Source organism: Eucalyptus grandis, chromosome 6 (assembly GCF_016545825.1).
Source record: "Eucalyptus grandis isolate ANBG69807.140 chromosome 6, ASM1654582v1, whole genome shotgun sequence".
Taxonomy (NCBI): domain Eukaryota; kingdom Viridiplantae; phylum Streptophyta; class Magnoliopsida; order Myrtales; family Myrtaceae; genus Eucalyptus; species Eucalyptus grandis.
In genome coordinates this window covers 29,408,837-29,436,387 of record NC_052617.1, presented here as the reverse complement: position 1 = coordinate 29,436,387, position 27,551 = coordinate 29,408,837, and the positions used below count along the sequence as shown (strand labels likewise).

General features: G+C 41.3%; 2 protein-coding genes across 3 annotated transcripts; both read right to left on the bottom strand.

The window, feature by feature from the left end:
* Window positions 1–3,583: 3,583 nt before the first annotated feature.
* On the bottom strand, window positions 3,584–5,032 carry LOC104416788 (calcium uniporter protein 4, mitochondrial). The gene is made up of 2 exons (XM_010028161.3): window positions 4,410–5,032; window positions 3,584–4,250 (listed from the first exon to the last, which is right to left on the bottom strand). The coding sequence occupies exons 1-2, from the start codon at window positions 4,992–4,994 to the stop codon at window positions 3,807–3,809; spliced, it is 1,029 nt and encodes a 342-aa protein (XP_010026463.1). The 5' UTR covers window positions 4,995–5,032; the 3' UTR covers window positions 3,584–3,806.
* A 17,829-nt stretch (window positions 5,033–22,861) lies between these two features.
* Window positions 22,862–26,344, bottom strand: LOC104416884. 2 transcript variants are annotated; one of them, XM_010028338.3, is made up of 6 exons: window positions 25,893–26,344; window positions 24,595–24,721; window positions 23,871–24,010; window positions 23,672–23,731; window positions 23,504–23,572; window positions 22,862–23,271 (listed from the first exon to the last, which is right to left on the bottom strand). In XM_010028338.3, the coding sequence occupies exons 1-6, from the start codon at window positions 26,103–26,105 to the stop codon at window positions 23,185–23,187; spliced, it is 696 nt and encodes a 231-aa protein (XP_010026640.1). In that variant the 5' UTR covers window positions 26,106–26,344; the 3' UTR covers window positions 22,862–23,184. The 2 variants fall into 2 exon arrangements, with proteins under 2 accessions (XP_010026640.1, XP_010026551.1); XM_010028249.3 differs by having other exon boundaries at window positions 23,672–23,734; window positions 25,893–26,342.
* Between the last annotated feature and the right edge of the window lie 1,207 nt (window positions 26,345–27,551).

Below are 27,551 nucleotides of genomic sequence, written 5' to 3'. Positions count from 1 at the left end.
GCGGGTACGCACAAATACTAATGCGCCTCGTCATAAAGATTCCACCTCCCAACATCTTTTCCTTCCTTCTTTCTATTGAACAACTCATGGGACATCACCAAAACAAGCACGCAACGAAGATCCCAAACCCTTTTGGTCGAAGATCCATAGGAGACCCCATGAAGTGGGACTTTTCTTGTGTGCAAAAAGTCACTAATCTGCAAGTTTTAGGTGTTTTTATTTGAGCGATAGAATTTTTCATAATTTTTTAAACTTTCACGTATTTGGTTACTGAAAATGTTCAATCAATGAAAGCTAATTAGGAGCAAAGAAAATATGTATACTTAGAGTTAGAAGATGAATTCCCTAATCTAAAAAAAGAAAAATATTTTTCTGAAAAAAGGGTTTTTTGTAAAATATTTTCTTTATCATGAATTTTTTTCCAAAACAAACATGCCTTGGCAGTAAATAATTCCTATTCCGACCTGTTAATCACCTCACGGTAAGAAATTGCCAATACCCACTAAGGGTGTGTTTAGTAACGTTTCTATTCAAACATTGTTCCGAAACGAAATAGAAAAAATTATTTATGTTCCGAGAAACAATTTTTGAACGAAGAATGCGTTTGGTAACTGCACAAAATTTATGTTCCTGGAATAGAAAAAAAAACGAAAAAACGTTTGATAAACTTGTATAATTTTTATTTTTTTTTTTTAAATTTAATATTTTTTTTTTTTTTCTTCCTTTTGGCGGTCGCCAGCCGTGGCCAAGGCCGGCACCGGCCAAAAAAAAAAAAAAAAAGAAGAAGAAAAGAAAGAGAAGGAAAAAATAGGATAAAGAAAAATTGTTTCTCGAAAGTGTTTCCAAGAACAAGAAATCGGTTTTCTCGTTTCTTGTTTTTTGTTAAATTTATTTCCGGAAACAAAATGTGAACAAACATGTTTATGTTCTTTTTTTGGTTCCCCGGAATAAAAGAACAGAAATTTTTGTTGCAGGAGGGAATAAAAACAAAAGTAAACAAACAGCCCCTAAATCTTTCGGTGAAAGACACGATTTTTGTGCGTCCGCCATTCCACTTGTTCAAGCGGGCCAGTTGAATGGAAAAGATTCGATTAAGTAGAGCCCAGGGAAATGAAGGAATAGTAGTTTGGCAATTAGCCATTTTTACGGTGTGGGCTCCCTCACAGTTCACCGCCAGCAGCATCTGTACTTGGCACGACCGCCAGTCAACCACAGGCGACCGCCCGATGCGAGCACGCCCAGCCAAGCCTCCACCTCCCCATCGACTCCGCCAGCCCCCAACCGCGTCTCGTAACAAACCCGGCAAACGTCCCATAGCACAAATAGATCTCGCCTGAGTCTAGCGCGACCTCTGGCGATGCGACACCGAGGCCACAAGAGCCCAGGCAAAGCACCACCACCAATCGACATCCCTCGGCCTCTTACTTCTGCTGGTGTCCGAATCTGGTGAAGATTTATTTGTTCTCCTCAACCAACAAAATTTCATTAGGCTCTGAAAGAAGCATTTTGGGAAATTCAAAAGCTGAGTACTGATTCAGGCTTTTAGTATTTGCAAAGCCGAATTGCGGCCCAGAGGCCTTTGTGCTTTTTGTTACCATGCACCTCAATCTTTGGCACAAGGGCCTTTAGAGGCTTAAAGACTTTGATGATGCTACGCTAAAACAACATCAAGGCAAACATGTACAAGAGGCTATTGACCTAGGAACTACAAAGTACTCGAACAGGAATGCGTTAGCCCTCACCTTTTTCGCCTTCGACTTTATGCTTTATTCCCTTTGTTTTCCGGTTTTTCTCCGTCTTTTTCTCAGATGCCATCTTGGCATACACCGTTTGGGATTCTTGGATGATGAGGCGCACGTGGGGATCGTCCTTGGGCATTTTGCTCAGCACAATCCTTGCAGACTTGAGGTCTCCTGAAGCCAGAAGGGCTTGATACATCCTACCGATGTTCATAAAGTAGAGACCCACGAGAATGTACTCCTTACACAGGAATTTTGACCGTTGGATCCTCAGACAATACAACCATTTGCTCCTGGATTCCTTGTAAGATTTCAGCAGCTTCACAGTTCAGACATTTGGCATGTTTTGGGAGTTCTATAAATTCAATAAATTGACAAGATCAGGGAGCATACCCAACACAGTAACTAGTCTAAACCAAACCTTTAAATTGACGAAAAGGTAAAGTATTATTCACACGTAGCATCATCACCAATATGCCCAATAAATTGAAAAATTCAATACAACTCTGCTCTTTGGCCAGAAGAGAAAAACCACGACTCCACAGTCCAAAATGAACCTGCTGAAGTCCAATCTGTATACTCTAGTAAGTCAGAAACGAAACAATCATAGAGGTTGCCAACATGCAGACCTATGCTTACAAGCATGAGTCAATGATTGGGTAAGTTTATTAACTGCTAAAGGTAGACGTAATTTGTAAGCATCTGTCTCTCCATTCGTATTAAATGCCTTCTTGCCACCTTCTTGCCAAGCCCATCTCGCTTGAACCCAAATTTTTCAAATAAAAAAATTTAGGCCAATTACTGATCTCATTTGGATTTTCATACCTAAAACAAACCAATTCAAGCGAAGCTCCACACGTGTAGTTATACCCGACAGTCAGCGGTTGAAGCAACCCATAAGTAAGATATTCAATCTGCGCCGCTAAAAAAAAAAAAGGAGCACTATAGCTAAACACCTACCCTGCTCAACCTGAGCTCCAGAGGAGGCTGTTCTTTGGGAGCGGAACTTTTTTGGCAGCCCTGCCAGTCTTATCTCCCTTTCCCTCCTTTGCCCAAATTCACAAGGAAAATACATTGAGCAAATAACACATCGCAAGCAACCGAAGCCACATGGAACTGCCAAGCAATGGCAAAATGATGAATTCGGAGACGGACATTTTCAACAAGCTGTCTGCTTTGGTGCCAGATGAAAACCCGAAAATTCCATCCCCGAGACCTGTGCAAATAGCTGTGCAATCGAAAAACGAAAGACGCGAGAATCCATCCCTCCGTTGGGAGTGGTGGACTTGAGCGAGGACTTGGCCGCTTTTGCCAATCACCATTGCAACACCCCAACCCAAAAAATCAATGCAAATTATAGCACGATCACGTCGAATCATGAAATGGGTGAAACCGGAACTAGCAGGCCGGAGGAGGCGAAGGGGGCGGTGCAACCGTACTCGAGACTTTCTCAATTGCCGGAGCGCCGGAAAAGGAAGAACGAAGCTTCAGCCGACGAGAGGAGCGACGAGCACGCACGAAGGAGAAGAGTTCGCCTTTGTTCCGATTTTGTTCTTTTGTTCCTTTGGTTTTTGTTCTTTTGTTCCATCGAAGAAGTGTTACTTTTCAAAAGAAACGACTTTTTTTGTTTTCTTTTTTCTGTTCCTATTCAAAAAAAAGGAACAAAACGCAACCAAACGCGTTTCTGTTAAACTTTTTCAATTCAGACGTTGTGCCGGAAACGTTTCTTAGAAACGTTTCCAACCATTTTGGCCTGTACCATCGAACCCTCGCTTTCTCACAATCACATTGGACAAAAAGAGGGGTGATCTTCTTGAGAAAAATAAATAATCTCGTTTGCAAAATTAAAATAAATGCATGACGACGATCAATGCGTCGCACTGTCATGTATTAAGATGACGCTCTAATATTTACAACATGAGCAAAAGTAACCTAATTAGAGGCCATCAGCTCACTGAACAATTTGCAGACTATGAAAGTACACACTCTCCCCTTCCCTGTACAACTCATTTTTTCGGGTGGCCCAGTTCTCCAATTCTCCCCCCTTGGGCCTTAGACTCGTCGAATTCAGTAACCTATTGGGCTAATGTTACCCGAAGTCTTAGGCCCGAACCACGCCCTAAGCTCGCGATACCTTTGGACGTCAAAGCCGCAGGCCTCGAAGAGCTTCTGCTGCTTCGTCTCGAACCGGCGCCTGAAGAAACCTTCGAAGGATGGCTCGCGGGACGTCCTGAGGAAGAAGGCGTACGCGGCCACGAAGTGGAGCGACGCGGCGAAGAAGCAAATGGGCTCCATCACGTCCCAGCTCAGCTCCCAGAACGTGAGCCTCATGAACGCGAGGGTCTGGACCATCGTCAAGCCCAGCCCGCAGTAAAGCTCGGCCCGGACCTGCCCCCGGGCCCTCACGTCGATCGCGGCCTTTCGGGCCTCCATCTGCTGCAGCTCCTCTCGCCTCGGGTCGTTTGGGACGGGTATGGATCCGGAGATCAGGCTCTGCATCGACTCGGCCACCTGCAACAAATTGGAATTCATTGGAAAAAGTTGAGGGTCACATCAGATGATGGATGCACATGATTGAGGAAGAAGGGATGAAAAATTTTGTGAAACCTTCAGTTCAAAAAGGGCAATGAAATTGGACGTTGAACACCGTAAAAAATTGCCTGGACTTACCTGCTCCGGGCTGAGAAGAACCACGTTTCCGAAGACGATGACGTTCCCGGACTCGTCCATCGTCTTCGCCACCTCCATCCCTCGACCTTCCTCCTTGCACTCCTCCACGCAGATCCTCACGAACTCGCCATACGAAATCGAGCTCTCCGGCATCCCCCTCAGCCTCGCCTTCACCTTCTCCACCTGATAAAACCTCAGGATCTTCCTCGCATCCCGAACGGTCAGCCCGTACGCCTCGCCTCTGGCCGCCGCCGCCGCCGACGTTGGTGAGGGCCCTTCGGGCAGGCGGAGATCTACGGCGACTCCGTCGCCTCGGAGCTTCTCCCTCAGCTTGTCGCCGGTGGGGAGGGATAGAAGCTCCGGCAGCGCTCTGGAAGACCGGTTCGGCGCCCGCCGCAGAATTCCTCTGTCAGTGGATTCCGGCGAGGTCAGGAACTCGCGGCAGAAGCCGGTTTTGGCGGGAACTAGGGAAGTCAGGGCCTGAAGTGAGGGAAAGGGGCCCGGAGAGTTCTCCAGAGTCACCGCCGGCGACGCTGCTCTGTAACCGTCGAAGAAGCGCCTTACTAGTGCATTCCGGAAAGCCATTGGGGGAGAGAGAGAGAGGGAGGACTTTAGACTTATGTTTAAATCATAAGGCCTGCAAGAGGATCTGAACGCAGGGTGCATTTATAGGGATCCAAAGGTGCGGAGCAGGGATGATTTTTTTTTTCTTTTTAATTTGGTTAATTAAAGAAAAGTATAATTACCTAGAATTAATGGTAGAACTTTGTATCATCTAAGATAGTTTTACTTAAAACCTGGTAAAAAAATGACCACCCTTCCAACATGGAAGAGGGAGGTGGGGGGTTCGAATCCCCACCATCTCAGAGGAATTGGAGTGGGGATGATATAGTTTCAAGTATGGGTTTTTTCTGACCACACCCCGCAGAAAAAAAAAAAGCGAAGCAAAAATTTGAAAATGAAAGTTAGAATAAGAATAGAGTAGGATCGACAAAAAAAAAACTACATGAATAAGTTAGGATCCGTTGTTAAGCGAAATGAGACAATACTTCAACACTAGAAAAAAGAACGATCAATTACTATATTTACGCGTTCTTTTGGAGTAATTAGGAAGTGCAAATTTGTGGAGCCTCGATGTGTCTAGGACGTAGAGATTGTCAAACTCTATAAAGGTGTTCAATTCCCATACGCTCTTTTAATATAAATTGGAAGATTAAAAAGGAGCCCATTCCCTACGCAACTCTCGGAGTCAAAAGCAACAGTGGATGGGCATATTGTGTGATGGGCGTTTTTTCCGGTTTAAGGGAGCTTTTTCCAATCAAGAAATTGACAGGGCTTTTCAATATCACTCTGTTGGCCAAACGACTCGCGGGCATTGCAAACCTCGCGACCTCTTGCGAAAGATCAGATCGTATCTGAAAAAGATTGCGCCCTTGATTGGATTACGTAAAGTTTCAGAGCAACCACAATGGGCAATTTCAATAGATTCAGAGCACACCCTTTTAAGGCCATTGATTGATTCCGCTGTTAATATGGAGAGAACGACTTTTAGTCCAAACCCGTCAAGTTTGTCTCCCCTGCTTACTTTCGGGAGGAGCATTACTACGTAAAGGACCATGATACAAGATGTCGGACTCGAATGAGTAACATAATTCTATTAGGCCAATGCATATTGCTTCAATTTATAGCTAATCCGCACTCGTCACGATGGTCAGACGCTTACCCGGTTGGATTGGTTCTTGTCAATCTGTACATATTAAAAAATTACTATGGCCGCAGAGGACATTGCAGTCTTTGTTTCTCCGTTCCTCTCGTGATTGGGCAGCGGTGGTCATCGTCTCTTATGGTCGCCAAATCGTCCTAGAGTTGCACTACTCCTCTGCATGCCGGCCTTGTGTCTAAACCTACATTTTTGTATATTCAATATTAAACATTTCAATTATGTCAATTAAGTGTTTCATTCAGCCAATTTTGACGTGAAATTGCTGACTTGAATACCAACCGTCCTACGTGGAATGATCAGTATTAATATGCACATCTAATAATTTTTTCGATTGTTTTATTTTTCTTTTTTTTTACCTTTTTCTTTTCTTTTCTTTTTTGGTGAAACTAACGAGGATTGGCAATAGAAAATGAGTAATAAGAAAATATATTCTAAATCATATCGCTTGTATCACTTAAAATAATTAGTCAATAAAAAATATTCAATTACTAACAATAACTAATGTTTAAATATTCTCATGGATAATGAAAATATTTTTCATTCATTCATTTTTGTAACTTAATACAAGCGAATATTTTAAAGAAAATATTTTTCAAGTTACTCATTTTTTACAAAATAAATAGAGGAAGCAACTTTTTTTTTTTTTTTTTTGTTTAATTGGGGTAGTTGCCTCTGCCCTTTTCTCCCTTTACCACTCCCTCCATCCCTTCCTCCTTGTACCGCACCACCATCAATATATCCGACAAAATGTGCTGTTATTAAAGGTTTAGGGTTTATTCACTGTCACACAACTCAATGGTAAAGAATTGGGTAGGATGAAAATGTTTAGTTCCATATACGAGGTTCGATTCCCACGCTCTATAAAGAAGCAAAGTCAAAGTCAAATATGAGAGTGAAAATAAGATAGTAAAAGAAAGGTTACGAGTGTAGGATATGATTATTTTACCAGAAATAAAATCAACAATTATTTGGTCATTCATATTCGATGCTCAATTGAGATGTGGCATTGGATTCTTGAGATTGGATTTGTCCCTATTAACTATTAGTGTGCCTACGTAGTATATAGATTTGACATTGGGTTTATGCTTGTTTGATTTTATGCTGCTTTGATGGGATTAAATTCATCCCCGCTGTTTTGATATGCGCGAGGTGTGATGTCTAGATTCTTCCCTGCTGCTTTGATGCTTGAATTTTTTTTATACGAGCTGTGTCGTCTATTAAACATGTTGGACTGGATCCGTCCCGCTGTTAAATATGCACGAGGTGTATAGGTTGTACATGGTTTTTGGACTTGATCTATCCGATTTTGTATAAATATCGCTTCGCTGTCTGATTAATACAGATTGGATTCATCCATTGAACGAGCCTTCCCTGCATTTTTTTTTCTAAATGACACCAATCACATACAGCATGACAGAGTCAAGTTATCATCTAATCTATTATGTGGCAATTTCAATTTAGGGTAGGCGATGAAATCCCTATATTTTCAAAACCGAAAAAACCAAGTGTACATATAAATTAGGAAATTCTTTGATGTTGCATGATAGAACTTAACCAAGGAATGTTGTATCAAACGGGCGACAAGGGGTTAATAACGCTTCCCTAGTTTTAGCACTAGGTGAATAATGATTTCCTAAAACATGGGTGTTAGGTTCCCAATTGACCAATAAATAATTGGTAGCGACTCTTAAAACAGCTTAAGATATGAATTGCGGCCTATTACCCCAACCTAGGGTGGAGAGGAGTCTAGGGTGAAGACCATGGGACAGATTTTCAAATTTACGGTATATTTATTTTTGAATTCTTTGATTTTCAAAAGAAAAAAAAAACGCACATGCGTTTTATCTCCCTCCACGATTTTTTGTAAGAGAATTTTCCCACGGAATTTTCCGGTTGCCAGGTCCAGAATATCGAGAGTTCATAACGTACTTCAATTTAAGACTGCTAGGGCCCGTTTGTTTTCGTTTCTTTTTTTTTGTTTTTAAACAACTTTTCTGTTTTTTTTTGTTCCTGGGAACAAAAAATGAACAAACGCGTTTTGGTGCGTTTTGTTCCAAAATTGTTTTTGTTCCCGAAACACATCTCAATGAAAACAAAAACAAAAAAAAAAAAGTTGTTTCTTGTTTAAAAGCATTTTAGAAACACATTTCTTTTTCTTTTTTTCTTCTTCTTTTTTCTTTCTTTTTTTCTTTGGCCGGTGCCGGCTGGGCCGGCGGCGGCCGTCGGGGGCCCAGCGACGCCGTCGAGGGCGGCGACGCCGTCGGGGCCGACGTACTCGCCGGAGCGTCGCCGGCCCTTGGCGAAGCTCGAGCTCGCCTTGGGCCGGGCGGCGCTCAAGCTCGCCCGGATCCAGCGAGCCCGACCTCGCCCGGCGGGCCGGCGAGGCTCGCATCGCCGAGCCACCGCCAAGTCGGCTCCCGGCGGTGGCCCGTGAGGCCGAGCCTCGCCGGCCATCGCCCAGGGCAAGGTCGAGCTCGCCCGGCCAAGGCGAGCCCGACCTCGCGCCGAGCTGGGCGAGATCGATCTCACCCGAGATCCGGCGAGGCTGAGCTCGCCCAGCGGCCGGCGAAGCTCGGCGTCGCTGGGCCACCGCCAAGTCGGCTCTGGCGGTGGCCGGTGGGCCGAGCCTCGCCGCCCACCGGGCGAGGTCGGGCTGAGCGAGCTCGATCTCGCCCGGATTTGGCGAGGCTAAGCTCGCCCAACGGCCAACGAGGCTCGGCCTTGCCGGGCCATCGCCAGTCGGCGTCGCCGGCGTGGCCCGGCGAGCCTTGCCGTGGGCCGGGCGAGGCTGCCAACCCTCGTCGGCCGGTCGCCGCCATGGCCGAGGCCGACGACCGGCCAAAAGAAAAAAAAAAAAAAAAAGGAAAAAAAAAAAAAAAGGAAAAAGAAATAAGAAAATAAGAAAGAAAATAGAAAAAATATTAAAAAATAAAAGAAATAAAAAAATTATACAAATTTACCAAACGTATTTCTGTTTATTTTTATTCCCAAACAAGTTTACCAAACGCGTTTTTTTTGTTCAAAAATTGTTCTCCGAAACAAAACACTTTTTTTTTCTATTTCTCGTTTCGCAACAATTTTTAAACATAAATGTTACCAAACGCGCCCTAAAGTTACCTGTCAACAAAGTAACACAAATGCTGTCTACTTTTCGAGAAAAAGGAGCTTTTTTATGAATGATTTCCATTTCTCTATTGACCGAGTGCCACATACTATATTGAAACATTTGGTTACATTGCTCGAAGAAGTTTGTAGTAGGATTGTTATTTGACGGCAGTTCTTTTTTTTTTTTTTTTTTTTTTGTCAAAGACAAAAATTTAATGTAAGGTAATGGATATAGTTTTCTTTTCTTTATTTTTATTTTTTTTTGTCGTTAAGTTAATTGATTAGGTCAGATTACTTTCCGTGATATAGATAATACAAGAAACGAAGGCATTCTAATTCAACACGAATAATGATGGAAATTGAAGAGGTTTTTCCATTGAAAAATGTGTGTTGGTGAATTGCAATGTATATAGTGCATGGTAAAAGATCGAGGTTGATGAAATATGAAGACAAATCACGTGAAAAAAGAGGTGTCTAGCTACTCAACGCAGCTAATGGCATGCGACAAATTTCTAATTAAATGTTATTTTGAACAAGTAAAAGTGGATAAAAAAAACCTTCCCCTCTTTCACAATAGTGTTTTAGCCACCAATCAATGGATTATTACCATCTAGTTAACTTGAGTGGCAACTTACCACCCAACCTCCAAATCTTTTGTTTTTGTTTTTTTTTTTTTTTTTTTGGATTGGATGGGGGTGAGGGATCACAACCTCTTAACTCAACTAATCGTGATGGTAGCTTACAAATAGTTATGAGCATTGAGTAAGACTCAAATGAGTGCTCACTATGTGCCTGTCAAAATTAACATAGTAATTAGGACACAAGGTATGTCGCATCTTAATTAAGCTCTTAGCCATTCAATCACCTCCTTGAAGATTGAATTCACAAAATGTAAATCGTGCCTATGCTCTGCAACACGGCAAGGCAAATGAGGGCCTGCATGTTTTTATTCCTCGTTTACGTTTTCGAACACTTTTTTGTTTTTTTGTTCCCCTGGAACACAAAAAGAACAGAAATGAGAAACAAAAAAAAGTTGTTTCTTGTTCTAGAAACAATTTTGAAGAAACGCTTCTTCTTCTCTCTCTTCTCTTTTCTTCTTCTTTTTTTCTTCTTTTTTCTTTGGCCGGTCATCGGCCTCAGCCATGGCCGGCGACCGGCCGTCAAGGGCGGCGACGCCGTCGAGGTTGGCGACCTCGCCGGAGCGTCGCCGGCCCCGGCGAGGCCGAGCCTCGCCGTGGCCGGGCGAGGCTACCGACCATGTCGGCCGGTCACCGAAGGTCGGCGACGGCCGAAAGAAGAAAAAATAAAAAAGAAAGGAAAAAATGAAAAATAAAATAAAAATATTAAAAAATTAAAAGAAACAAAAAAAGAATAAAATTTACCAAACGTGTTCCTGTTCATTTTTTATTCCCGGAACAAGTTTACCAAATGCGTTTTTTTATTTAAAAATTGTTCCCCGTAACAGAAACATTTTTTTCCTATTTATGTTCCCCGGAACAATTTTTGAACAGAAACGTTATCAAATGCGCACTTGGCCACACGCACACATGTGGCCAAATGCAGAGCTAGGCTTGGGCTAAGCAATGCAGTGTGCGAGCCCTGGCCCGCCCAACGCCTGCATGGTGTTGCGACGTCCACCTGGCAGTCATCAGTTGGCCCACACGTTGCCAATGGTAATTAGTTCAGTTTTTTTTTTTTCAATTGTATTGCATCTTTATAAATAGGCCAAAGTTTTTTTTTTTTTTGAGCAAGTATAAATAGGCCAAAGTTTGACCACTCGTAACTTTACTGTCAGCCATCCAATTGTTATTTTTGTGCCCAGGAAAAGATAGTGACCGGAATTTCTGAAAATACGTCTCCGATTTCCAAAAATGTCTCTGTATTGCATATCATTAATTGGGCCAAACAGATGGCGGTTTTCAAAAAAATTGTGATATCTTCCTTGAATAGGTGTTGAAAAGCTAACAACTAGATCTATGTGAACGGATGTAGTTAAATCTTGTGATATCTAGCAATAGGACGGTCCAATTTTGGGAAAATCGGGTGTCCTTTCAAAACTATTAAAGAGCAAGACTTAACTATGTCCTCCGATCACAATCTCGAGAAAGTTTCAATTTCTGTCAAATTTGATCTTACCCGGTGATGTCTACACCTCTTTCTATTTCCAAATTTAATTAAAAATCATTTTAGAGTCCAAAAAAAAAACAGCATGAATCCTGTAGTGAAGGCGGCTTTAAGATTCTCAATTTATTCTAGGCGACTTAGGGAGAGGGTTCCCATTCACTAAGGCGAAAGGAGAATGTCATACATTTATTCATGCACGAGTGAAATACGAGGAAGAAAAATCAAAAACTAGAGAAAAGTCACATGGGAATCTATGTAGGCTAGTTCACTGAATGCTAAATCTAGGAATCTAAGTTAAGTCCAAAGAAAGGGTGGAAAAGTAGGACTCCGTCGTGCTGGTCAGATTCCATTTTGGCGACTCTTGAAGATTCTTCAGACGCTCGCGGAAATTTCAGACTAGTCTTCCTGCTTTTTTCGTGCCTACTTACTCTTTCCCCATCTACAAGTTTCCATCATGCGTGTAACTTGGGTTGGCATTCATGCGAGAACTTTCTCGAGTGGAATATTGAACATTGTGATAAAGATGTTGAGGTGACATCCCGTGCGGCATTCCATGCACCCGGGCGATGCCCAAATAATATGATAATTGCATTGCACGCAAGAGAAGTGACACTATAAAAAAAAAATGGTTGAACAATTAAAATTGAAAAGAGAGATCGATATAGATATATTTAGTCTTAAATAGGTTTTGTATTTGAAATGTCAAGTGATGACTTTTATCATTTTCATGCTTACAACTTAAAGAAAGAGGAAGGTTGGAGATGGGAGCTCTTAAGCGCTGCTGTTAGATGGTTGGTCCGCGACCCAATGACCCCATTAAAGAGAAGATTTAAGGATACATCGAGTCTCTTGGATTTCACACCATAATATCTGCACCGGCTTGGAGAAGCAAGCAGTAGAGAATTTGACGGCCCGCATTCATCAGAACTTTAGAAAAATGAAGGGATATGTTCAGCAGAAGTCCTAAAACTTGTCCAGAAAGTGCAATTGAGTTCTAAAACTTACAAAAAGTTCAATCAAGTCCTAAAACTTGTCAAATTGGTTCAATTGAGTTCTAAAGTTAACACCGTTAAGAAAGTTAACGGAAATTGCTGACGTGGCGCGATGCCATATTTTAAATGATTTTTATTTTCAAATGGCTTTTTTTTTTTTTTAAATTATTTTTATTCAAAATCTTTAAAAATTAGATTAAAAACTAAAAAGGAAAATCTAAATTTATTTAAAAAAGGAAAATCTAAATTTTTTAAAAAAACAAAATTGTTCAAAAAAAAAAAAAAAAAAGGGCGGTGGACTTCCGCCGCCGCCCATCATTGGAGGGGCCGGCGACCATTGCCGGCCCTGGGCGAGGTGGCCGGCCCTCACCGGCGACCGGCGACCGTTGCCCGCCCTGGGCGAGGCCTCGTCGGCCCTCGCCGGCCCTCGCCGAGATCCGGCGAGGCTCGCCGGCCCCGGCGAGGGCCGACGAGGCCTCGCCCGTGGCGGCGACGGTCGCCGTCCCTCGCCCGGGGCCGAGCGACCGTCGCCCGACGAGCCTCGCCCGGGCGGGCGACGGTCGTCATCCCTCGCTTGGGGCCGGCGGCCGTCGCCCGCCCCAGGCGAGGCCTCGTCGGCCCTTGCTCGGGGCCGGCGAGCCTCGCCCGGGGCGGGCGACGGTCGCCGACCCTCGCCCTCGCCGGCCACCCCCGCCCGGGGCCAATGACCGTCGCTCGACCCCTCCGGCGATGGGCGGCGGCGCGGCGGCGACGGGGAGAAGAGGGCTACTTTTTTTTTAAAACAATTTTAAAAATAACTTTTATAACTTTTCTTTTTAATTTTTAGATAAAATGAATAAATTTAATTTTTAGTTTTAATTCTTTTTTTTAAATGAATAAAAATCATTAAAAAAATCCACGTGGAAAATAAAAAATAATTAAAAATGACACGTCAGCATTTTTAACGGAAAAGCTAACGGTGTTAATTTTAGGACTTAATTGAACTAACTTGACAAGTTTTAGGACTTAATTGAACTTTTTGTAAATTTTAGACTCAATTGCACTTTCTGAACAAGTTTTAGGACTTCTGCTGAACATATCCCAAAAATGAAAAAGGAAATGACTTTTAGAAAGAAGATATTATAAACATGTATGACAAACACGACAGCTATAGCTTAGTTAGGTAAAGCGCCTTGTTTGCAAGCGTGCAAGTGATGTAATAAAAACAATTAGAAAATGACCCATTAATTCTCATCGTGAAACTTGTGTGGACATCCTTGAAGGAGAGGCTAAACGTCCTTCAACCCAAAACATTCAGGAGATCTAATTAAGTTTGTGAAATAAGATCACACCTCTTAAAAAAATTCTGAATTTCCGTAAGAACTTGGTTAAGAAAATATTAGAGAGAGAGAGAGAGAGAGAGAGAGAGATTATGATAATTGAGGTCAAATAAGATTATTCAGAATATAGAATCGAACGTCATTTTCTTCCGTGTCTTGGAGAAAAAGAGCGGAAGGAATGATTTGTATAAGGATTGACGGTAGACAGAAAATAAAAATGACTCCCTCCTATTTGGATGAAGAGAAAAAAGGAGGAGAAAATAGATAAAGTTCAAGTAAATAAAAAACAATAGTAATAAAATTACTAATTCATCTTGACTTATTGTTATTTTATCAAATATGAACGCCAATGCAGTAATTTGAAATGAAAAAGCAAATTCCTAGGCATTTCCTCTCTATGCTTGGAGTGATTGCTAAAACACGAGCTCAAAACCAAAATTTTCTTCCAATTTCTTCTTCCTTATTTAACCTCATGCTTTGACAAAAAAGAAAGGGTCAATACTATTAGAAATTGATATTCTCATTGCGTATTTACCTCAAATTAAATTTTTCAGATGAAAAATCATAGACCAATACTCGCTAACATGTTTAGGCTCTGCTTGTTTGAAACAAAACTGTTTTTGAAAATTCATTTTCTGACTTTCTAATGTTTGGAGGACTGAAAATTAATCAATCTATGGAAAACGTCTTTTGTAGACTAAAATCACTAAACTTAGATTGAGAGAAAATAACTTCCTCTTCTCGTAAGAAGGAAACCACTTTCCCTGAATAACCAAGCATAGAAAAACTAACTATTTTCCTTGCATAGAAAATATTTTCCTTGTCATGAAATTTTCGGTGAAATAAATGCACCCTTACCTCATTAATTTTTGTCTTTCAAAAAATCTCAAATTGATACCTAAATTACATATTTACTGCAAACTAATTTGAATCTCACAAATGATTCGTTCCGGTACCCCTAGCTCAAATTTACTTTCTATTGACATTCCATCCAATATCCCATTAGCATCGAATCTAACAAAAAAAAAAATGACAAATCTGACTTGGAAAACCATGTGCGTTGACACGTATACATCTTAACGGAGGATAAATTTGGGTCAAGTGTACCAATTTGGAATTTTGTGTGAGACAAAAATTAGTTTCATTTAACTATGTCATAGTTGTTTGGGTTATATCTCTCAAGGATCCACTTTGGAATTTTTTTTTTTTTTAGATGAAAATTAATTTAGGTAAAAATTTCATAAGTATCAAATTTGGAATTTTTAATGGTATTGAGCCAAAAAAAAAAAATGAATGTCTGCGTCATTTTCTCCTTCTCGTTTCTATGTTTCGAAATCTCTCTTTTAAAAAAAATAACTGCATACAAAATATCTACTCTTCTCAGATTATTATAAGATGGGTAGGAAGTAGTCCAAACACACATCCGTGCCCATAATTTGCCAAATTAATCCTAAAATCTCAATTTCGACTCTCTTTTTTTTTTTTTGGAAATTTCATCTGGAAGGAGGATGACAAACTTATGCATCTACCATCTATGGTCCCAAAAGTGCCTGACAAGGACAACCGTTTCATTCAGTTCCATTCCTTCCCAGTGCTTTAAGGAAGACTACACTTTATCATAAATTAAAATTATCATATCTACTATTCTTACCAAAAAGTTATTAAAAAATATCCCAAAACTCAATATACAACAAAAATAAATAAAAGTGAGTAAAGTGCCGCATTTGCCAAGAATGGAGGAAAAGTTTAATCAACGAGGCCCTTAGATGACATCAAAGGTTGACCACTGCATCGTCTTTTGTTGAGAGAACCAGCCACCAAATTTAGCATCAATAGCAGTGGCGGTGCACCGGAAAATATTCTATATATCAGCTATATTACCGAAGAAGTAAAATGAGCCTATTGCAATATTCACTTCGTATAACTGAAATCGACTTCGGTCTGCCTCTTTAAAGTCTCATGTGTACTTGTAGTTGGAGAATTTCTTCGCACGTCATTGCACGTCACTCTCGTCAAAGTAGACTTGTCAAACCGTAATTTTTCCGAGAAAAAAAAAAACCGTAATTTTTCCGAGAAAATTGAATCTCATCATCAATAAGCTAAAATGGCTAATCACATCAAGTTGGCCCACTTAAACAAGTGGAGTGGCCAAAGCAGAAAAGTTGTTTCTTTGAAAAACTCAGTGGGCATCCACAATTTCTAATCGTGAGGTGATAAAACAGATTAGTGCTAAAGTTGCAAAATTAGTGACTTTTGGATTGTGCATGAAGAGAATTCCACATCATGGGGTCTCCAATGCATCTTTGACCAAAAGGATTTGGGATCTTTGTTGGGTGCTTGTTTTGGCGTCGTCCCATGAGTTGTTGAATGGAAAAAAGGAAGGGAAAGATGTTGGGAAGTGGAGTCCCTATGAGGAGGGGCATTGGTGTTTGTACGTATTCACAAAGAAGAGCTGGTCATCGTGATCAATAGCATCACCACCTCATTTTACACTCACAAAAAAAGAGAGTGACAAGGTGTGTGTGTGTGTATCAAAGCTTTTGGGATTGTTTGTGCCTAATTGGAGTTGAAAGAGAAGTTTGCGTATTGTCTTCCTCTTATATGTAGGCCAAAGGAAGGAGAGGGACGAACAGTCCAACTACTTTAAAAAAGATAGTACAATGGTGTTACGCTGCTGCGAAATATATAATTTGAATCGGTCGACATTGAGGAGTCCGTCATCCCAACTCCACTGGTGTGCCAAAAGCCAGAAAATCCACAGGAAGTTAATAGTCGCCTAGTGTACAAGCCGACCAGAGATTTACTCACTGTATCACCCCCGACTTGTGGCCTCATATACGACGTCCCTTCACCATTGGCCACTTGAGTGGCCCCCGAACCAGATTCATCGATTTGGCATGAAGTGGGGGCTTTAACTCGTGTCAAACATGGATCGCGAACACGGGCTAGGCGTGCCCAGAATAAGGTCACGAGTTGGAATGAGGATGGATCAGTGGGCACGGCAGAAGGGATCGGCCTGTGCGGGCATGAAATACACGAACGGGCGAGGCACGAGTTGCTTGTTCTAGAATGATCCAAGTGCCGAGGGAATGGTTCATATGTGAAGCAAATGTGCTACACATTCGACCCATCATGGTGGGAGACGAAAGGAACACGAAAACAAAACCAACATACATACATGAACCCAATTCTAGCCAATCAAAATTAATCAGTTTTCTCGAAGGAAAAATGATTTTTTCTTTCTATAATTCCAATCCAACATAAAAACTAAATCGATCCAAGTTATAGGGTCCTTGTTCTAATAGATTTGCAAGGTCAAATAGATAAAAGTAAAAACTACTCATGTTAAATCCTAAGCATTATTAAACTTAATTTTACCTTCTTGCTGTTTAGCAGTATCCCCATTAGATGCCAATTGTTTTATGTTGATGGAATAGAATTTGTTGTTAACGCCTTAATTTAAGTCAAAATATTAAATTGGCATTTAGATAATGAAAATTTAATAAATAAAAAAAAGGCCGGTAAATCAATTCATATGACCCAATCCGTGCAACTCTGGCCCATCCACAAAATTTGGCCATTTCAGCTTTAGTGGACTTGATATATGAAGCCCAAAAAAAGAAAGAAAATGCCCAGTCTCAAGTCTTTCTAGGTTACCCGAGAGGAAGAGGAGGACACAACCAAAAAAAAGCGGAGGGGGACTTGGTACATGATTCTGAATGTTTCATCATGTTTATATGAGTCTAATTTAGAAGCCAAACACAGTTGATGACTGATTTCATTACCTGAACAAACGCAGTGGCCTATTCGATGAAATGTATATGTGCCAGTTATTTCCATTTCTTTCTGATCCGAAAGTCTATTTTGACCTGGACTAAACGATATTAATTGATTTTCAAGTCATTCAAGTATGGATTTAGCCATTTTATCATGACCGAACTTGTTTCTGAATCCCTGCTTTTCTTTACTTGATATCACATGCCCCTCTAGCATTAAATTGCCAAAATTGACGTCATGTTTGTGGATTCTCCGAGGACATTCAAGTCTGATCCCTTGTTGCGGTTTCACTTCGTATTTCCAGATTCTGCATTGTCTCAGTAATTCTCGACGGCAATAACGTATGTTGAACGAGGATGGTGACTCAGTGGAGGATGGTGGTAATCGTTGGTGGCATCTGGGAATTCAAGGTGTTGGCCAGTGGTGTTGTAGTCTGGTGACTAGAGGCAAACCGCGGTGGTGATTTGGTGATGAATATGCGGATTAATGATGGAGTATATAAGTTCATATTTTAATTCTAGCGGCATTTGGATTGGAGATTTTTGGGTTAAATTTTACGTTAACTAGGCTTGGGCTTAAGTAGAGATCGTTTCGGAGTGGGCACTTGAGAAATTGTGGCTAAGGAGGACTTAATTTAATAAAGTCCAATTAAAGTCACTGGCCCAAACCATATCTGACCTTGTATGCGAACAGGGCCTAATGGCCCAGCCTGGGTCCCCATTTTCGGAATTAAGAAAAAAAATTAAAAATTAAAAATATTAGAAAATGGTTAGAGATAAAGACCTTGATTAGGTCGTTAAGTTTTACATTTAGAATAATTGTATTTCATTTAGTTAGTATACACTTCGTTTAAGAGTTTTAGCGAACATCTTTAATAACTTTAATAAAGCTTGGGTTTAGCTAGATCAATCTTTTAGGTAACAAATTGGACTTAATTTGAACTTAACTTATGCAGTTGTTGCCCAGAGGCTTAATTATAAGGCCATGCCTATTCTATACTTGATGCTTTATTAGGTTTGCTTTCCTACACTTTAATTTTTATCACATGATTGTGATTGTCTACTTTTCCTTGATTGCACACTCATGGATGAACATCATTTAGTGGCATAGGATAATAAAATGGTCAAAGCATGTCTGAATCAGTTAGGTAACGAACCAATCAAGCTAGGGTATCGAAAGGGGACTAGTTAGATAACTAATGTAATAAAGTCTCCAATCTTGGATTATCTGGTTCAGTAGAAAGTAAGATATCCTTCTATATCTCACTCGGTTCTTAATCGGCCCTAATAGGTTAGTAGTGGCTCCAAGTCAATTTAGACATCATAGGTAGATTTTATTCCAATCATAGTTTCCCAATGTCATATGAGGTAAGTGTTTAGGAGAACCCGTGTTGATTGAGGGCCATCAGTTCTCAACTCGATAATACATGTAAAACTATATTTTTTTTTCCCAACGAAAAAGAGGGTTGCGATAGTTGTATACTCATTAAAGAAGAAACCTAGTTTCTTTGAAGTCAGAATATAGCACTCTTGTTTTTCCAGAAGTTAGAATATAGGTTGACCAAATTAAGTTTCAACTCATCTAGTTGCATGCATGCTAGAAATATGCCCTCAAAATTTGTAAAAGCCCGTCGTGTAATCTAGTCTTTACTGGGTTATTTGTCGATATTAGGCCCGAAGTTAGGATATGGGCCTAAACGCAGCACAGTCCGATCCAAACAGCCCGAAGATGTTAAAGCTATAATAAGCAGAATTTGCATCTCTAGGTTCTTTCTCTATCTCCGTTCTCCAACAATGAAGATAACTTGTCGAAGTTGCAAACAGAAAGAGTAGTTTAGGCTGCGCATGACAACGCTTCTTGGCTGGGAAAGAATTTTTTTTTTTAGAAATAGTTCTTTTCTATTTATATTCCGAGGAACAATTTATAAGTAAAATAAGGTGTTTAGTGACTACACAAAATTTCTACTCCAGAAATAGAAAAAAAAATAGAAATCCATTTGATACGAAACAGTTTCTTTTTTGTATTTATTTGTTTTTTATTCTTGCTCATGAATTGCCGGCCGTCGATCCGACCGCCACTAAACTACCACCAGCCAACCGCCGCCACATAGCCCATCGACCGCCACCTCCCTCGGCCAATGGGCTATGCGGCGGCGGTCGGTGACCGACAACGGCGACAACCGGTGGTCGGTGGCTAGTGGTCTCCTCGGTAGCGGCAGTGGTTGGCGGTGGCTTCGGGCAGTTGGAGGTGGCAGCAACAAAAGAGAGGAACAAAAGAAAAAAAATTTAAAAAAAATTGGCTTATTTCTAGAAATTATTCCCGAGAACAATAAGTTACTTTTTTTTTTCTTGTTTCTATTCAAAAACTGTTCCCAAGAACAAAAAAATAGAGAAATTGTTCTCGAGAATAAAAGTTTTACCAAACGGATTTATGTTCTTTTTTTGTTCCGAGAAACAAAAGAACAGAAATTGAGATAAACAAAAATGTTATCATATAGACATACCCCACTAGGAAGGCTGGGTCAATGACATCACAAATACCAGAGTCCAAGAGAAAACTTCAAGTAAGTACTTCCTTTTGTTAGATTTGCATTTTTACTAGCAAAGTTTGTGAACTAATGAAAACAAATAATGATAGGTTAATAGTACAAGGACCAGAGAGAACAAGAGATAAAGAGTTGATACACATGCACAAACTGAATCAACATCACAAGGATCTCTAGTTAAAGTTTCACTAGTAGGGTCATCAAGAAAGAATAAAAATATTACAAGGAAGAAAATCTAATCTACAAGAAGTGACAAGATTAGAAATGTTTTCAAAGCCCCAACTGGAAGGAAAATTGACTTCGCGAATATAAAATGATAGCCATATTTAGGGTTGGCTTCACAGAAGTGATGCAGTTGTCTCTTTTGTGATGGTTTCATGAAATGGTGTTGTAACTCCATTTTATTTTATTTTTTGTCACCTATGGATTTAGTGAAATAGTATTACGAATGTTTTTTTGTTTGTCAATGATGGGGGATCAGTAAAATATTGTACTAGTAATCCTTTCTTTAGTACAATGAAATGTGCTTGTTTATTATGATATATCGGAGTTAATCTGTTGTTGCATATTCCACAATAAGTAAAATAAATGCTTCAGTTGAAGCAGGTGATGGTAGGATAGTTGTTGTTTAATTTTATCCGTACATTTGTCATTGTTTAACTATTGAGATGCTGCCAAAGTGAACTAGACAAAAAGACCAATACCCATAAGACCCATGAGAATTGTGCTCTGTGAAAACCGTACAAGTATGACTATTTTTACTTGGACTATTAAAAAACACAAACATTATAAAGAACCTTCACTTTCATCAATATCATTGCCAAACATCATAGAAAACATTGTCACAAACATGTATGTTTTGTAGACTACAGACAACCTTCACTTCATATACAAGATGTGAAATAGATTGCATTGCAAAGTGGGACAATCCAAAAGAAATCATACCTTGATGTCATGTTCAGTGCAAAATCTCAAGGCCTAATTAAGTCAACACTGGGTATCGGTGAATCGAGTCTTCACGTCGAATCAGATCTTGATGAACCGTGCAACCTTGCCTCGTCCTCCTCTCACTACACCAAGTCGTTGTCGTCAAGTTCCCTCACAAGCTGCTCATAGAAATCCCCTTGTTTCTCTTGGGCATCATACGGCCATCGTCTAGCATTGCACTTGATTGATCAATTTTGGGCTATGAGGTTCTAATTTTTGGAATTAGGGATTTTTTTATCATTTTGATCAGGTGCAAGAAGGGCTCTCCGCACTAAAACGCATTGAAATGAAATGAAAAAAAAAAAAACAAAAGAAAAAGTCGTCATTTTAATATATGATGTCCATGTTAGCACCAATCTAGCCATCTAGGCTGGCAGACATTACTAGGTATCCATGTAAGAATTTTCTAAAATAAATTGGCCAAACGGACTCTATTGACAAATTGTCAAAAGGTTTTTGATTGAATTAGCATAATTGAAAGTTTATAACTATATGAGCAAAAGTGTATTAAATTTTGTGACTTTCTACACGTGAAAGTCCTTGGATTGTTTAAGAAAAATAGAGGCTTTTTGTCTCATTTATTAGGCGTTCCTAAATCACTCTTTCCTTAAACGAAAAACGAAAAAAGGACATAATAACACATCTTCGGTAATTCCCCACTTCATCAACTTCTTTAAGGACTGTTTATTTTCTCTCTCCCCGCGAATTCACCAAATCTCCGCGCGCACGGGTAGCACTAGGCCAATTACTAGTAGCTAAAATAAGCAAGATATAGTCGTATATCGAATACGTAGCTCTCTATAGGTTTAGCTCCAGATATAATCTTTCACGAGCAACCCTCGGACATATTCTCGCGCAAATACTCTCTACTTCTCTTCAGACGGTTCCTTCTGCTCTGTTCCCGATTCTCCTATTCGTCCCCCGACTGTTTGCATCTTTCTTCCGGCTCCGGGGTTGCTGGCCGCGGAAATCGTGTTTGGGAACTTGGGGGCGGTCCAAGGACGAGGTCGTGGCACTTGGTGTCTATACAGATTCCGCTGTATGCCGTTGCTGCTCCACCCATGGCATTCAGAGAACACTTCACGCGCGCGTAGTTTTTACGAGGGCATCGGGCATTGGCGATGCCGAAGATGCAACGACATATCCAGCGAGCATTTCTAGAGACAGCCCTCCATAAAACCACGAGGTTTCGCTACTGGGAAAGGTGCAATTTTCGGCCTCGCCACGTCCTGATCCCCGGGTCCCATCGACATGGCTTACCAGCTTACTATGGCGCGTCGCGTTACGGTTTATCATTTCACAGCATTAAGTGGTGGAAATACACTTCGAATATGACCCATTATCGAATTCTCGCGACTCTCCATGTTCCTGGCCAAAGCCCCATGTTTTTTCAACCCTCACTGTTTTTCTTCTGAGGGATTTCGTCTCCTTGGTTTTTTATACCACGTGCGAGATTGTAGGGAGTTGCTCGATATTGTTGTAGCCCTCACTGTTATTTCTGAGGGTTTTTTCCTCCTTGCTTTTTTTTTTAAGCAAGTGCGAGATTGTAGGGAACTGCTCGTTGCGGACACGTCGGATAGGATTAAGCGAATGCCATCCATCCGTGAAACTGGACGCGCTCCAAGTGGTATGTGCATGGATTACTACAAAGTTCAAACGTGCACGAAATCCTCAGGTACTTTAACAGAGAGAATCGCAGGCTACAATCTCAAACAACTTTCATTTAATTCTCCGACAGATTAGGATTGGGGGGACCATCTCCTCACATTAGCAACATGCAAACAGTCTGGACTCAAAATCAACAATGAAAGAGACAATAGAAAACAGACATTCCAAAATATCCATATGCACTACTACAAAGTATCAAGAACATGTGGGCATGAGAGAGAGAGAGAGAGATTGAATTAAATGAAGCATATGTACATATATTGGAGAAACCCTTTTCCCTGAGACAGGAATTAATTTAATGTCTGAACATGGGATTCCTGGTTCTTGAGTATCATGTCAAGAGTCTCGCATCATATCTACAAGTTTAATGCTACCTGAAAATGTTAAGAAACTCTACAAGTCAGAGACCAACTCTAACCTAGTAACCGAGATTAGAAGGATAGACAGCACATGGACACATATGTTACAAAAACAGGAGGAGAACTCCAGTAGCAGTATCAGTTGATCAGTTAGCATCAACAGCAGCAAAAGGCGGTCATTTCTCTCGGGTTAACTTTCCAGCATTTTTCATCCTCTTCGCAGCATGAACAAACCCCACAATAACCTGCAGCTCGTCCATTTGCTTCACCAGAACAAGGGAAAAAAAAAAAGGAAAGATGTTGGCAAATTGCAGAAACTTGGAATGCTAACGAGATTTAAGTGGAGCCCCATAAACTATCTGCTACCTACTAACACAAGTATAATCAAAGTTCAAGATGAATGCGGGCGTACGGATAACCAACATTTGCATCCTCCAGCACATTGAGTACCCCATGCAACTGAATAATGAACAAAGGTGGCAGTTATGCGAGTACCTGCGACATGAAATGCCTCTGAACAATATTGATTAGTTGCTCTTTTGATGGGTTGGGGATAGCATCCACCTGGAAAAATGACAGTGATGAGACAAGATGAGACACAGACAGTCACATGCGATAATGCTTTTTGCCACATAAAGAAATAAAAGGGAAAAATGAACTAACAAGATTAAAATGTCGTAAATATCTCCACAAAGCAGCTGTCTCCAATTTGCTAAGGTCAACCTTCTGCACAGGAGAAGCCTAGTTTGAGCATTATTTCAAGGCCATGGAAGAGAAACCATAGGAAGCAACAGAAGGAAAGTGGAGGCTCTCCAGCTATACAAAACAAAATAAGAGAAAACAAGAGTGTTTTTCTACATACTGTGGACCCACGGGGAAATGAAATAGATCCTTTAGAGTGTGAATCACAAGAGAGGGACCGGCTCATAGTCTTGTGGGAGGACCCAGATGATTTATGCACCCGATGCCTCGATTTGTGTGACTTCTGAGTGTCATCTGACGCTAAAAAACAAGGTATCACACAAACATAGTACAATTGAAAAGAGCGTTAGTGCCAATGATATGACAATATAAAAAAAGTTGACAGGAGACAAGGGAGACATTAAGCAATGTAAAAAGCAAAAGGCATAAAAAATTGGATCCAACGTAGCAACCTCAACAATGTTCCAAAAGAAGCCTATGAACACTACTTCAGTACATACGAAAAATAATGCATTCTAAGCTAAATGCCTGTTCTTCCAGATTATTATTATGCAATGGCAATCAGCAGTTTCCTCACTAAACAGCAAGTGTCACCATTAAAGAACCTATTAGGAATATCACTTTTTTCAGATCATGTACTCATTCATAAACATATTTGGTAGAATATCACAGACATTAGCAGGTTTATTATTAACTTTCTTTCCTCAAGCGGCAGACAGCATGATTAAGGAAAAGAATGCTGTCTACCGAAAAGCCTTATGTCTGGATTAACAATAATCCCAGGTTCACACAATGAGGTAATTTCTGGCAGACTCCACTTAAAAGGACCCTTTTTTCCTCTGAAGGAACAAGTAGCTTTAAAGTTATACTTATTTTATACTCACCCATATCTGATCCATTCCATTGTCCATTCTCAAAATCAAGGTCATCATCTTCCTCATTTCCAGTTGGAGCTTCAATCACGCTAAGCGCATTTCGTTGAAGCTTAACTTCGATTCCATTGGTCAGAACCTACACCATCAGAATTTGGCGGGCCGAAAAGTCCATGATCAAGTGAATGCCGAATAGAAAGATGAGCATAAAATACATAAAAGGAAGAGACTTGAAGGGACATATGATGATGAAGCGAAGCAGATAAAATGTAGTTGCTTAAAAAGAAGATAATCTCACTATAGGCACAGAACGCAACAACTTTTCTGAAACCGACAAACGCAAAGTGCCCTTTCACTTTTGCTAATATGTAAGGAGAATACTTCTTCATGGTACATAATTGGCACTACAGCACACCATCCAGTTTTTTTTTTTTTTTTTTGGTAAAAAGCACACCATCCAGTTGATACTTGGGAAAATAAGAAAAGAAGCCTAGAACGCATCCTCACCCAACCGATATAGTTTTCGAGGCCAATCCACATAATTGGTTGAGGAATCCCCTCAATAAGTTCCCCAGAGCAATAAGTACAAAACTCTCCTATCTCCTACATATTTTTTTTCGAGTGCAAATTCCCAGATCGAACTTCTCCAATGACGGCAAAGAGAAATCAAATGCAGTACATGTTAGTAAGAGAAGCTTCAGATTCAAGCACACAAAAAAAAAAAAAAAAAAAAAAAAAAGTAACCCGGCCCAGGAAGAAGTATTATCGGTAAGCAAGGAAGGTTGACTATGAAGCACCAAATAGCAAGTTCAATTTCAGTCAAATGCCAGTCAACGGTGTCGCGCCAAGAGCAAGACAATCCAATCACCAGATCCGTGGACTCGATCAGACATGCAATGCCCAATTGATAGTACTATCATCAAAAGAATCCTTGATTGGCGCCGAATGACACTAAATCCTTCATAGGCACGCAGGATCTCCAAACCATTGCAAGAGTAAACATGCATTACCCAGCAATGAGCAGAAAGACCTAACCCACAGCTCCACAGGGGAGAGTGAATCTTACTCTCATCATCAAAACAAAATCTCCAATCAATCGCCAGAAAAAAGAAAAAAAGAAGAAGGTAAATTGCCCTAATGGCCAAATTAGCACCCACATTGTGGCGAAGCAACGATTGCAGCTCCGACAATTCAAAATTCAAAATGCAGACAAACCGCATTGCGCGTCGCAATGCAGAGGAGTCATCCAAAGCCGCATTGCCAAGCCGAATGCGAAACCAAACAGATAAGAAGAAGCGGAGAATTTTTACCAGCCAATGCCACCCCCCGAGGCCGACGGCCTTCTTGACGACGCCCTGGAGGCCGACGAGCACCGACTTGGTGCGGTTGTTGCCGGTGACGACGACCTTGGTGTGACGCGGCAGCACGGAGAGCTCCTCCTCGCTGCTGTCGCCGCCCCCGCCGCAGCTCTGCAACTGAGACAGTCCTCCTCCGTTCACTGAGCTCTGCACTGCTTCCAGCATTTCCGCTCTCCCGCAAAGCCGCAGCCCGACCCCGCCCCTGAATCTACGGGAGGCCTCACGAGTCGAAATCGGGGTCGACGGAGAGATCGCGCATCGCTGAGCTCGAATTCGGGGGTCTCGGAAGCCAATGGCGGGCGAAATCGCGACAGATTTCGGGTTCTTAGCAGAGAGAAAACACAGAGTCGTAGTGAGAGAGAGAGAGAGAGAGAAAGGAAGAGAGAGGTGAGAGTGACGGGTGTTTTTTATTGGTGTGGTTCTATGAATCCCGACGACGCGGAACCCGCCAATGCAGCGTTGCCACGTCGGACGGGAGGTTTCCGTTCCCCAGCATTATGCGACCCAGCTAGTGTTCTGGAGACCTGGGCGAGGGAGCGTTTACCGGCGGTTGACCGGTTGACCGGAGCGCGGGGCCGCGTGGGGCTGGTCGCGAAATGACGCGAGCGCCCTCGTCTTGGCCCCGGAGGCGGCCGGTCGTCGCGGTAATAGCGGCGCGGGGCAGGGGAGAAAATGGGAAAGTAAGGGGGGGCGTGGAACCGGGAGTAACGGTTGTTCAGAAGCCGGAAATGAAGGGGGCGCTGGGTGGGGTTGGTGGGGCCCGGTCGGAGACCCTGACGTGGGAGGAGTGCTGTCTTATCCAGCATGGGATACCCCCTTTTTTCCGATTTTATTTATTTATTATGGGACGAAATATTTTAAAAAATAATAATTGGATAAATGAAAACAAGATGAACTGGGTTTTATGCGAAAGAAAAGGAGCAGAAGGCGAGAGAGAAATATCTGCTGATTCTGCTGACAATGGAATCGCAGTGGGGGCCATGATTTTTCCCGCCAGATTGGTGCGATCTGAGCCGTCGGTTCGGGATTCGGAGTATCCGAGCCGTCCCCACCCGAGAGACAAGTTCACGTGTCATCAGCTCTCAATAGAGTTGTGGATAAAGCCACGGAAATCCCTGGACTCTTTTTATATATTTTATGCAATCAGATTTCGAAAACATTTTATTTATCCAATGCTGAACAATGAATTTTTTTTATTTTATATTTGTCTGTCCGTTAAATAAGATGAAGTAAATGATGATATGGCCATCAAAATGTCGTTAAATGCCGCGCTTTCACCTGCGTGCCGGCGATATGGAGCTTACATGGCTATCAGACATTATAAAAATTAAAAAAAAAGTTAATCTTTCGGAAAGTGGAAATCTGCAACAAAAAAGAAAAAGAAATTCGGATTCATCTGCCACTGCAATTCCTGTCGTTCCAGCAACAAGCCTGCTCAGTTGCAGTGATCGTTGCCGGCGAAGTCGAAATTGCGGGTGTTCGAATGTACAATTTAAATGGGTAAGCCAACAGGTTAAGGAAAATCGCATGCATATACACCTATGGATTCTTCTTCTTCTTGATTTGTCTTCAATGAATAGCCCAATAATTAGTGCATGTCGATGCGTATGG